The sequence below is a fragment of the Taurulus bubalis genome, assembly GCF_910589615.1.
Source record: "Taurulus bubalis genome assembly, chromosome: 16".
Lineage (NCBI taxonomy): Eukaryota > Metazoa > Chordata > Actinopteri > Perciformes > Cottidae > Taurulus > Taurulus bubalis.
The window spans coordinates 6,360,356-6,374,194 of record NC_136604.1 but is presented as its reverse complement, the minus strand read 5'-3'; the positions used below and the strand labels follow the sequence as shown (position 1 = coordinate 6,374,194).

Genomic DNA, 13,839 nt, shown 5'->3' with positions numbered 1-13,839 from the left:
CTGCTGCTCCAACACAATGACTCACAGCAAATCACAACTTGCTCTAGATGTCGCAGTTTAGAATATTGCCAGTGAAGCCGATGAAGAGTCTGCATTTATGCATCTCTCTGAGCCAGACAAGACAATTGTTGGACACCATTGTTCATGGGGCTCAGTAAAAGTAGGGGTTGTAGCAGCTGCGGTACTGGGACAATACGCGAGCAAAGCCATGCAAATACTTTCTTCTTTATATCAATATATATATATCTATATAAATATAGATTTATATAAAGAAGAAAGTATTTGTATGGCTTTGCTCGCGTATATATGTATATATTAAGTCTGCATTTATGCATTTCTCAAAGTCAAAAGTTAAAACTGTTATGCTGCAACTTTACCTTCCTCCTGGAAGGCATCGGCTCCCACTGTTTTAAAAAATCCATTTGCAAACATTATGCATTACTTGAATATATATAAATATTTTTTTTCTTAGTTATTATGCTACAATCATTACCACTGCGGTCCTGTCAGCAGTGGTTCCACTCTAACAAAACTGAAAACAAAGTCTTTCGGTGTCCCCAGTGAGCCGCTTTCTTTCACTGCTTCCAAAGTTTGACGAAATATCTAATGCGCCGTAATGGAACATTTGTAAATAGTCGTCATTAACAAAAGGTAATTACTCAAGTCGGGGAATATTACGAGCCGTGTGTTCTTTCACCTGTTTCAAGTTCTTAAAACCATTAAGAGTGTATTGTTTTAAAGAGACAGCAGAGGCTTCCAACTGCGGTAAACACAGAAGGATTTCGGTACTTTAATGGGCATTAACGGCAAAAAGGGAAAATAATTAAATTACTCCGGTATTATTCTTTAATTGTAGAGGGAATAAAGTGTGCATATCAAACCTCATTCATCTGACAAAGTCTCCCTGTTATCTAGATTCATCAAGCTCCGTCTCCCTCTCTCTTTTTTCCACATTTCCCAGACAGTGGATTAGCCAAATCTGGGGATGATCATAATTAGTGAATCAATAGTGTAATTAATGTGGTCATTAGGCTGCGATAAATGTTATCGCACCGGGATCAGAGAGCTCGTTGATCAATATTGTAATTACACCTTCCACCATCGCAATTACCATAAAAGACAGTATGACCACACGCGCGCATAAATATCTACACACCTGTGAGCATGAATGTGCACACTGGCGCATGCACCGACCTTGTGACCCCACAGTTTTACTGCCCTGAGTGCTCACAGGACATAGAGCCCATTATTCCTCCATCTCATTACCAAGCCATATCAATAGGCTGCTCTCCATGCGGGAATCAATCGGGCCATACCCCATGTGCTCTTTGTCTTATCGGCCTTGTAGTGCATCTTTACTGGAGAAGAATGGCATTCGCCGTGTGTGAGAAGGGGGACTGAGAAAAGGTAAGAGGTGAGGGATGGGCACGTAATGCACGGGCGGTCCGGGGATGAGATCATGGAGTTTCGCCGCTTAATGGATAGGGGCACGGGATTTCCGTTTTGACCGAGGGAAGAGAAATGGGGTGATGACGGACGAAAAGGATGATGAGGGGGAGGGGGGATGCAAAGAGGCAGTAGGTGGGAGGAGAGAGATGAGCGGCCTAGTTAAGAAGGTAGAAGAGAGAGAGGTAAAATGTGAGGTCAAGGGTCAAGAAGGAAGAGCGGAATGGGGGTTAGGAAAAGGACGGGGTGGTCCGGCGAAGGGGTGGATAATGGATGTGTGGCAGAAGATGGGTCTCTAATGTCAGGCCGAAGAGGTGGAGGAGTGTGGAGTGAATGTGTACGAGGTTGAGCGAAAAGATGGAGGAAACTGGAAGGGGGTGTTGGGCCTTTTTTGGACAAATACATAATGTGGACCTAATGTTAGGTGAGATGGCAGGAGGGTTGAAGGATGGGCTGGTGGGTGCTAAAAGGGATAAAGGCTAAGAGGCAGAGAAAATAGCTGCAGTGGATGGACACATAATGTGTGGATACTATTAGATAGAAGCACAGGTCAGGAGGGGGAGGGGGCAGTTCACCTTAAAACATAAAACACTGTGGACGATCATGAGGATGTTTCCCCTATGGAAGATCAACTTATCAAAATGTGTCAAGCAAGAACTGGATTTATCTGACATCCTTAAACATGTGCAACATCTAAGACTGATTACTCCAAATAAATCCCCACTTTTTAACTCTCGCTCAAACGAGACAGCGAATGTTTACTGATGCAATCAAGGGGAAATGAGAGGAAACAAATCCTTTGAGCTTGAAGCTGTAAAAAAATAAACTCTTTGACCAACTCACAACTTCATCATCAATAGAGCCGCACGTATCCTGTCTCTAGTTTTTGATTTCCGGACTTGTTCCTGGGATAATTAAAAAGGAAACACCCGGCGCATTTCTTTTGGGTGGATTTTTTCCCCCGTCCTGAAAGGAATGCAATCGTAGAGGAGAGGGTGCGAGATGAAGGAGAGGTGAAGGTCGGGCGAGACGAGACATGGAAATGAGGTGATGAGGAGGAGGCTGGACGGATGGGAGAATGAGGATGGATGGCGAGACAGAGGACCGAGGAGGTGGGTGCAGGTCAGACGAAGAGGCGACGAGAGGAAAAAATGATGGGGGGGAGATAGGGGGTTGGATGAAAGGATTCGGGGTGAAGGACGGGTGAAAGTCGCCTTTAAGGATAAAGAGGCAAATGGCAAGGGCAGGGGGTGCGATAATGACCGGCTCACAAACACAAAATTGCTCGCTTAATGCAAAGAGTGTCTCGGCGAAATGACATAGATGGAGATAGATAGAGATAGATAGAGATGCACACGCGAGTACGACACACATATAGTCTTCCTACTTGTGCATGGGGCCGAGGGCGTGTCCAGAGGGGTCCTGAAGTGGTCCTCCTCGCACACGCACGCCACAGATCCTTCCTCCTCGGAGACACTGTTGGCCGGGCACGGAAAACACTCCTGCTGCCTGGAGGACATCTTGTAGGAGCCACGGGGACACGCTGGGAAAAGAACACACAGAAACATATAGAACATTAGATGTATCCAAAAAGAAATAAAGAATGTGATTCACCCGTTGAAATACATATTTTAAAAGAGGTTTATGTACAGGGGATGAAGGCAATAATCATACATTATCGTGTAAAATAAATCTGAAAGCCATGAGATATTTTGTGACATGATCTAAATTGTTTCTCTTCTGTGTTGATGACTTGTAATAATTGATTTTTTTGTACACATTTTCGGCCGCGTGAGGCTGAAGTGCACCACTACCCTGTGTGAAATGACTTTAACCATTTCATAAAATAATTTAGCTCAGACTTACAAAATGGTTCAGCAGATTCTATATATATATATATATATATATATATATATATATATATATATATATATATATATACGGTACAACTAATACAAATTCTTAACCCCTTTAATATATATTTATAACACTTCTTCAATCCACTTCTTGGCACAGCAGCTCCAGCACAACATGCTGGCAGCATTTTAAAGCCGAAGGAGAAAAAAAAAAATCGCACTTTCAATTCATGAGAGATAAAATTAAGAATGAATGGGGAGAAAAAAAAATAGAAAAGGGAATCCAGAGGGAGGTATGGGCGAGAAAAAAAGCGTATGATTAGGGGATGAAAAGAAGTGGATACTTTGGCTGAACCCATCTCGCATTACGTGTGCAGCGGCCTGCGGCGGGATTGAACCGGCGAGGCGATGCGGAAAAACGAGCCGAGGCAAATGCGCCGGCACGCCAACATTTGTATTGTCCTTTTTCTACATATCCAACTTTATTTTGCCAGTTTTGAAAAGCATCACCCTCAGGGTCGCTGGCTGAGGCTACGAATAGTGAGAATGTGTGTGTGGGGGATAAGCACTCGTGACCTTGCGTGTGCAGCACACAAGAAGGCACACCGTGTAACAGAAGCCCATTAATGCATGTGTGACACGCTTACATAAACACACACACACACACACACACACACACACACACACACACACACACACTCTTACACCCTCCCTCTTCGCGGTTTCATTTTCCACGTGCATTTTTCGTTGTAGCAGGTGATAATGGGTGTGAAATCAGGCAGCCGATACTCTGGTCTCCTCTCTTCTGAGACTGTATTCTAAACACTCTCTCTCTCTCTCTCTCTCTCTCTCTCTCTCTCTCTCTCTCTCTCTCTCTCTCTCTCTCTCTTTTTTTTTTTAAACCCCCAATTTTAAGTCCCTCTCTCTCCTCTTATTAAATACACACAACCTCCGTACAGGCTTCCCTCTCCATGCAGATATCCAGATTTGATTGGCCATTTTTGTTACCATCTCATTACATGGTCGTGGCTTCCTGTTAGCCTTGAGCCTCCCCTTAACACTGAGACTAGGTTAGCGGGCATACAGTTGGCGTGTTATCTGAACCAGGTTTACAAAAGGCAGGTAAGAATCCATGTTATTCACCAAAAGACCATTTGATTGTTAAACAACGCTCAAAGAAGTGGTGTAACACAATATTTTAATAGATGACTCAGAGATGAAGACTTCTGCAACACAGAAACCCATCTGTTCCCTCTGTGAGGACACCTCAAAGAGCTCACTGCTGGACACTTGGACACAAAAGACAAAGAGAAGACAAATAATTAAAAGGCCAGTTTGGAGCAACCATGTTTTCATTTGCTTAGAATGAGCCCTTCATATAACTACACAGAGAGCAGTCTGCCTTGTTGCATCGCCGTGTTTCTACAGTAGCCCAGAAGGGACAAACCAAACACTGGCTCTAGAAGAGCCTTGAAATGTGAGCTCTCGGACACCCTTGTCAAACTGCGGTAATGAGCGCTTCAGGGACACAAACCGGCCGCCTGACTTGTTATTGATGTTAAGGCCGGCCTCTGAGCGAGGCAGAAGGCCTTGCCGCTGGTGTCGCACGCTGCTCTCGCCACCACAGTCTTGCGGAAAGGGAGCCCTGAGCGGAAGGGCGTTCAACCACGCCACTAGATGTCGCCAAATCCTACACATTGTCCCTTTGAAGCAGTCAAAGGAGACTTATTCAAAGTTGTCCCTCACGGGTGGCTAATATCAGCAAACTTGCACAACAGAGTTGCATAAACCATTAGCTAATGTTAGCAACGTGAGTCAGCTATCTTGCTCAGCAGCCTTTTGATTTTGATTTTGCGGAGATTTAGAGGTCTGGAACCTCGGCGAAACGGCGAGTGGAGCAGTGTGTTTTTACAGAACACACACACACGTGCGCACAAAAGTCCTGCCATCACACATCGATTAGCAGGCCTCGTCAGCCTCTACTGGCTCACAAGTGTGTGTGCGAGTATGTTTTTTGTGCCCTGTGTACACGTATGTGTGTGTGTGTGTGTGTGTGTGTGTGTGTGTGTGTGTGTGAGTGTGTGTGCCTGCGTATCCGAGGCTGTAAGAACCTTGTAATCGACTTTCTAATGTCTGTCATTACACAGAGAAAAGCCTCTCGCTTTCAGCTCACAGCACAGCCAAGCATGGGGACATAACAGAAACACACACACCCTGTGAAGCAGCAATAGAGTAGACTGGCTTTGTTCCTGACCGTGCTGCCACTATCCTTCCCTCACCACGCCAAGGACATCAAGCGTGAATAGCGCCCGAATCAAGGCAGAATTATGCATAGATCTATGAAGACAGAAATGGGTTGGTTTTTTTTTACGTTCCCTACCTATCAGGCTTAAAAGCTGGCTTTAGCTCTGACTTATCTCCTCAATTCAGCGCGGATACGCGTTTAGCCAGCCCACCTTGGAAATGTGTGTCTAATGATAGGGCCGCATCAAGACAATATGCGCGGCTCCGATAACAAAAAAGGATGCTGGCTCCGCGCGCTTGCCCATCACTCTCCACGGCAACGGGATCATTCGCAGGCACGGCAACGGCCTTGAGCCAGGAGGGGTCGCGTCAGTCAAAATGGGACAACGGCCACCACGGCAACGGGAGAATGTCCCAAATGCATCCAACAGAAGGGAAATGAGAAGGAAAAAAATGCTTTTAAGGGGGGGGGGGGCACTTCAATCATTCGTTCATCCCATCTTTGCGATTTCATTTCGCCAAGGTACGTATGCAAGTAAAACTAGAAGTGAGAGTCAGGGAGAGAAAGGGAGAGAAAGGGAGAGTGGTTAGAGAAACCGAGAGACAGAAGGAGAGATCTGCCAGGACAGCTGGCAAACCAACTGATCAATTTGTCCCATGTGCCAACAGGGAGCCTCGATTCAATGGAACATGGCAGCACCAGACACACACACACACACACACACACACACACACACACACACACACACATATTTCCTCAAGGTGTAATAATGTAAATATGCAGAGACACCCCAAGTGCTGTGGACTATACGGGCGGTGGGAGGGCGGAGGACGAGGCAGGAGGCCAACTGGAGTGAGAGATAGTTAGGAGAGACGGAGACGCTGACAGACAGACAGACAGACAGACAGACGGCTACTTAATGTACGAAGAATGGACATCAAACAGGGAAGGGGGTGGGACTCCCTTGACAGAAAACAGATAAGCAGGTAAGACCTGCGTGGCATACAGATGAGAAGAAGCAGGAAGCAGCGGTGGCGCCGAGCGAGACTGAGGTCATCTATAGCGGGGATATACGCGCAACATTGTCCGACGTGCACTCGCCGAGAGCCGGACGGGTGGCGGGATGAAAATGAGAAGTACGAGGTACGGAATCTCATCAGATACATGTACGTAAAACGCTTGTGATACAAAATTATAGCCAACAGTTTTACCAGCGAATGAATAAAAACAACAACAAAAAAGGCCAAGGAATCCGCATTTCAATGAGCTCACAAATTACTTTAATAGACTTTTGTCTTTGCAGAGCAATCAATTTATGGTTTGTCCTTCCCTTTACTTTCCCTTCTTTCCCTTTCCTCTAACCTTAAACATGCCCATTAATAAATCATGAAGCACTTAATACAATAAATGTGAGCAATGAATTGTTTCTTCACCTCCCTGACAGCACACATTAATTAATATTAATAACACAAAAGAGGTTTGCTTCACACACACACATACACACACAGCTTAACTCCCACTGTTATGCACACACATTCACTGATGATTAAACACAAATATGCATGCAAAACTTGCAAATACCAAAACCAAAACACACAGATGACGTAGTCCTTCATTGGTTTTTGGCTTCAGTTTTACTCTTTAACACTTTTTTATTTATTTTTTGCAGAGAAGAGAAGAAAAAGGAGAGAAAAAGAGGCGATCGCATGAAGGAGAGACACAATGGAGACGGGATGTGATCCCAGTCGGTGCAAATCAATAATTCAGAGAGCTTTAATTCAGATCAGTGCCCTCTGTGTGGCTGATGCTGATTCTGATGCTAATTCTTTCAGCTGGTAGGCAGCTTTAACATCCGCAAAATGAATTCTCATTACCGTCAAACTGTTTTGAAGGTCTCTTTCATACACATGCACACGCACACACACACACATGCAAAACTCCAGGTCAGTAGGCGAGATGGAGAGAAATGACTGATTGGTTTGGCATTTAAGTGCATCAGGTTGGGTCAAAATATAAAACGCCTCTATAGTGGCATCATAAGACGGGACAGACTGGGGCTCATTTCAGAAGATATCTGAATACCAAAATGCTGTCCATATCTTAGACATTGCACCTTTAAAGTATAGTGCTATTTACCAAAATATTTACCAAAACGTACAAGGATGTCAAAGCATTTAAGTGTTGTTCTTTCAGCAGGAGACGTCGCAAAACCAACACGTCGACCTCACAGTGTCACTAGATGAACGGTCCAGGGGTCATCAAAGTCCGTAGGCTTCATTCTCTGGGGACAATGAATGCCGGTACTAATTCAAAAGCATGCATCATTAAATTGAGAGCATGACTCTTTTCTTCTTCTTCTCATCGACGCCTCCGAGGCTTCACACAAAACAGTGTTCTTCAACAACAAACAAATGATTCCAAGTCATTACAGTTTATATGTGGTTAAGTACCACATCGCATTATTCTTGGTGTTTTTCTAGTGCTATAGGCTGATGTTAAGTGACTGATGAAAAAAAAGAAGAAGAAAAAGCAACTGCTTTTTGAAGACAAGAATTTCCTCCCGCGCTACATGCAGTGTCGTAACCTGTCGGCGAGTCTCGCTGCTTTGAAGATACGACCAGGCCCCGAATTACAGCAGAAATCCCTGTTATCAACTCAGAGTAAAAGACTTCGTTCAAGTCTACCCACTGACTGGCTGCTGGCTCACAGTGGGGGGGTCAACGCTCCGCTTTATCATTTTTTGTATTCTCCGTTCTGCCCTGGTTACCGCAGACTGACGTCTGGAGGATAACTAGCAAACAATGCCGCCAGGGGTGTTAATGTCAGCAGTGCTGTGTGCGAGCTTAACGCCGGAGACCAGTCTGATTCTGCCACCGCCGAATGTATCCACGGCGACAGCCACACACACACACACACACACACACTTATGGTGTGAAAGTAAACACCCCTAGATTCACTTGCTGGTTTTCTCACTCAAGACACAGTACATGGAAAAAAAACAAAAAAAACACCGGAGCGGTTACATCACAGAACGGACACAACAAAGAGCTGCCGTGTTACATCACAGCAGCAAAGTGCCAGGTCTGTGTAGTTTTTTTTTTTCATTTTTTAATTTTTTTTATAAATAAATCAGACAGAAGGAGCAGGCGGGAACAGACAGGCAACCACCCAGACATGAAGAACAAACACAAATGCACCTGAACCGGGAGAGGATCAAACACAAAAGGCCCTCGCTCTCTCAGCAGGATGTAGACGTACGTCAAACCAAAAGCAGACGAGCAACTGAGGACACAGGGAATAACCAGAAATACACATCATTGGCTTTTTGGTCATTTTTTCAAAATATTTGTCAAATTTGAATTTAGACCCGAAGACGGCACTAAATGTGTCACAACTTATCCTAAAATGTCATAGTAATCCATCCAATAGTTGAATTATGCCATTTCAACCTCATGGTGGCGCTAGAGGAAAAGTCAGGGGGTTACCAAAGTCAGTCGGGTGAATTCCTCTGGGGACCACGAATATCCGTACAAGATGGCCGTCCATGTAATAACAGATGTTTTGCCACCCGCATGACACAATCCGTTTTGTAAAAAGGTAGACTTCCATTGTGATCTCTAAAACATTTTTTCATATTAGATATTATTATATCATTATTTTTGGGAGGTTTTGTTTAGAGTACATTTATTTACAGTATATGGTACAAAACAAATTGTCTTTCTTTTGAATTTGAATGTCAAACTGCCGGAAGTCTTGTAGCTTCATACGTAGCATGTATTGTATTAAAAGTGGTACGACACAAGATAAATAAAAAAAAATAAAAAAATATTTCTTATGTACTGTATGAACATGAAAACAAACAAACGTGTTTCCTCTGATGTGTACACAGGATTTGAGGAGCATATGCATATCTGTGTATTACCAACACGCGCTCACTGACGAGGCGGAGGGAGCCCATTATGCAAAGTGCGACATACACAAGCCAATACACACAAGTCAATCCCTGCCTGTTGACAGAGCCTCGTCTTCCCTTTATGAGAGAGAGGTATCTGACGGTTACCTCTCTCTCATCTCATCTTCTCAAAGGGCTCTTAGCTCAGCTCCTCAGTCAAACACATGTCTTCCCTTCCATGTGTTTTGCTCTCCTCCTCCCTCCATCCCTCCCTTTTGCTCCAGCTATCATCTTCACAGCATTTATCAGAGGCCCGTGGAACAAAAGACTGAGAGGGAACAATTTAAGGACATTATCGCAGCCTCCTCTTCTCCTCAGACACACACACACACACACACACACACACACACACACACACACACACACACACACACACCTCAAGTATGCCGCTGTTGCTTTGATCCAGAGTTGGCGTTCAACGGGCTCACATGTGGTTCGGGGGCTTGACCTTGAGACGAGGCTGAACTTTGTTCTTTCATTCTAAGCGTCCTGTCCGTGAAGCTGTTCTGTTTTCGTCACACGCATGGGGTTTTACCATGAATTTCAAACTCTTTTTTTGAGTATCCTTCATATAAAAATTAAAAAAAGTAATTAAATTCTGTTCACCGAAATCTCAGCGACAGGCATCTTCATAGATACAAAAAGGATCAGCCTTCTGCTGATTGTAGTCACTGTGGCTTCTGCGCCGCTGCCTCAAACCTCACAGACTGACTTTGACATCCTCGTGAGACCCTTTTTATTTTTTGGGGGAATCTGCAACCTTGTCCAGTGGTCGCCGCTATTTTGTTTCCCCTGTGTGTGTGTGTGTGTGTGTGTGTGTGTGTGTGTGTGTGTGTGTGTGTGTGTGTGTGTGTGTGTGTGTGTCTGATTGATGGCTTCCATTCAGCTCAAGCAGACAGGCGACACATATATGTCCGTGCCTGTCCTGGTGACATGGCACCTGCATGCAAGAAAACAAGACACATTTGGGGTCGCACACTCAAGACATCACGTCTCAAAACACTAATGCGCACACGCAGGCACGAACTCCCCCGCGGGCCGCAAAGCAGCGCATGGTGTCTAAGAATCCGACATCAAATCAAAAAGTGGGCCGACAAGACACAGGTCCTCTGGCTGAAGGACACGCAAGAAAAGGAAAAAAGAGATTTGGGAGAAACACAGTAAAACGCTGTACAAAATAACACAATTAAACGTGGACCGGTCAATCGTCGGGAGGTGGCGTGCAAAGGCCCTGAGCCCTCACGACCCACGGATACCCATTATCATCATCATCACCATCATCACATCCAGATGGACAGTGCCACAGTCATTCCGCTCCGCTCGAGCCTAGCCTCCACGGAAAAGGCAGCTTGCGGCAGAAGACCGATTCAGTTCATGTTTATGTGAAGGTAACATATTCGTGTGTGTGTGTGTGTGTGTGTGTGTGTGAGCAAAAGCAGCGAGCGTCCCAGACATTTACATTATAACCACATCAGCCGCAAGTCAGCAAACATGTTTGCATGTGAATGTCAGGCAATTTCAGGTCGAGCGCTTGCAAAATGAGATTCAATGTTCTGCTCTTTTTGAACTGCCCTGCTGCGTGCGTGTGCGTGTGCGTGCGTGTGTGTGCGTGTGTGTGTGTGTGTGTGTGCATGCCCATCGTCTTTCACCGCCTGTCATACTTCACCAAAAACACAATTCCTCCCTCAAATTGAGAGCGAAGATAAGCTTAGGTAAGAGAAGTAGCATTGATTTGTAATGCTGCTGAAGGTTATACTGTACACACGGCAGCCCTTTAGACACTTACATCTCTCCCTATTTGCAGCGGCAATATGTAATGTCATTCTTCACTACGCGCAATTTCTTTCACGTTATGAAATGTCGACGGCATGTCTGTGCGGCGAGTACACCCGGAGTTGTGGAGAATTGAATGAAAATGCTGTCAATTTGTGTTTTTATGGGGATGCGAAAAAAAGAAAAGAAAACTAGAAACCCGGAGACGAAAACAAGTGCTTGTTGTAGTCGAGTCAGATCATAATTCACTGTGACACGTAGGCCTACATCTTACATTTCCTAAATATCTTATAATATATGCAACTGGAAGCTAATCACATTCACTGGTGGATGCATTAGGGAGGCTACGGAGAGAAGGAGGCGGTTTGTGTTTTCCTGCAGACCCCTTATTTGTGTGTGTGTGTGCGTGTGTGTGTGTGTGTGCGTGGGGCCTGGTTATGGAAATTACCAAGCATAATCTCCAGCCTGCAGTCTGTTGTGACACGCCGATTTCATTTGATTCTTTCAACAGAAAAAATAAGAAGAAAATCAGCTATTCAAATCTGGGATGTGAACTTGAATGATTCGCGACTGCTAATGACGTTCCATTTGCATTCGCCTCATCTGAAATCAGCCCATTTTCATAACGACCGTGACCCAGATTTGAGACAAAACGGCCTGATGAATTTCACTACCGAGAGTGCAGACGGATGAGCCCTGCTGCGTGTCCTTAAGTGCAGCGCAGAGGAGGAGAACCGAGAGGGAGAAGTTCATTCAATCTAGCGTCTCGTCCAATTGTTAAACGAGTGCAGGTCAAGGGTCATGGGATAGCTCCTCAGCTCTGCAAGACACGGCTCCTAGAGTCACTTAGAGGGGACCGGGATAGGATTGAGGTGTATATCTTTGTGTGCTTAATTATGGATACGGTGGCCTATGCGAGGGCGCCGTGCATCTTTCACGGCCTGCTAGTGCCGATTGCTGTGAATGGAAGACGCCCGCGCTCACGCCTGCATGCCTACACACTGTGGTAGCGAGGGGATTAGAGGTGCAAACTCTCGTAGCAAACATTAGTCTCCTGACAGACTCTATGGAGAGCGAACAACCATCTGCTTGTGATTGTACTCTGTAATGTGTTCCGACACAGCAGCCTGAAGCAATAAATGCAACCTTGTGCAAACTTACAGATTGTTTCTATCATTTGTATACTTCCAGATATGTAGATAAGGAAAATAATATGAAAATAAAGGGTTAACAGCCTTGTTGATGTGATTGAGAAGGCGCCTGTTGATCACTCCATTGGCCGCACTAATTCCGACGGGAGCAAAGGAGGAAGTGACCAACCAAAAGTAGGCGTGGCCTTATATCATCGTACTTTTGGTGCGGTACTTACATCCCTCACTGACGGCAAGTTGCATAGGTTGCATAACGACTCTATTCGTTTTGAACCTTAAACGACAACCTTTTGCAAACCATAACCAAGCAGCGTTGTTGTCTGAAACTAAAATGGTTTCGTTTCACTTTCACAATATTGGTAGGCGCAGTTTGAAGCATCAGAATGGTCGTGATGACAGCTGGTTACAGCCGTCCAATCGGCCGAGAGCATGGCTATTTGGTGTGGGGGGCTATTTTGCAACCGATAAATGGAAGTTACCATAGGTGGAATGCGGAAGAGTGACATAGTGATGTTGTATACGGCAGCAACCTGTCAATCACAGTAGCATACTCCTCTTTATGCTCTGTTTGACGCTAAATGGACCATAATTTATTAAATGAGCATCATGCTGTATTAAAGAAGACTTGAAACTAGAGATTGAGACCATACACTCATGTTTACAATGTTTACTAAGGGAATAAATCAAGAGAGAAGTTGAGTCATTTTCTCATAGACTTCTATACAACCAGAGGAGTCTCCCCCTGATGGTCAGCGGAGAAAATGCAGTTTTAAGACACTTCCACACCGGCTTCACTTGGCAGAAGCCGAGGTTGCCGGCTGTTCAAAACGCACCAGTCAAGACAAACAACTAGTGGCAGCATTTAATGCAGAGCTATTGCATTGCGTTGTGTTACATCATAGGTGTTTATTTTTTCTGTCACTCAGTTTGAGTTTGCTTGACAAAGTGAGCATTCCTCTCATTTCTCTTTCTGCCTTTTTTTCCCCCAGTCTGCTCGGTTCTGTCATGCACGCACTGGCACACAAAGTGAATGGCTCACTCGATTCACCTGCCTCATTTGACCCCTGACCTGTACGTGTTAACCAAAGCCATGGTGGTCAAATCTTAGAAGCCAGAGTCGTTTTTCCCCCCCTTCTATGCATACGCAAGTTAGCCTTCTCAAATCATAGGATTTGTTCTATAAATGTCAAGTAGCCCCGATTTTAAAATGCTTTTTAAAGAAATGGAGCAGTAAAGAACGTCGGTTCTGCTCTCCTGAGGCATCTTGTTCAATACAGATATTACAAAGAATGTCAGGGGTTTAAGAGAAATGCATAAGAAGATATTTTGCAATGTTGATATGTGTTTGTGGAGGCTTGTCCAAAATAGCAATAGGGACTGACTAAAACACAGTATAACTGATCAGCACTCTAACCA

General features: G+C 44.8%; 1 protein-coding gene across 1 annotated transcript in view; it reads right to left on the bottom strand.

Annotated features, from left to right (window-relative positions):
- epha10 (EPH receptor A10) overlaps nucleotides 1-13,839 on the bottom strand; it is a gene marked incomplete at both ends in the record, with an annotated part of 136,659 nt that overhangs the window by 45,612 nt on the left and 77,208 nt on the right. The window contains one exon of the mRNA XM_079232447.1: nucleotides 2,834-2,989. Within this exon, the coding sequence (XP_079088573.1) occupies nucleotides 2,834-2,989 (156 nt within the window). The remainder of the gene's footprint in view (nucleotides 1-2,833; nucleotides 2,990-13,839) is intronic.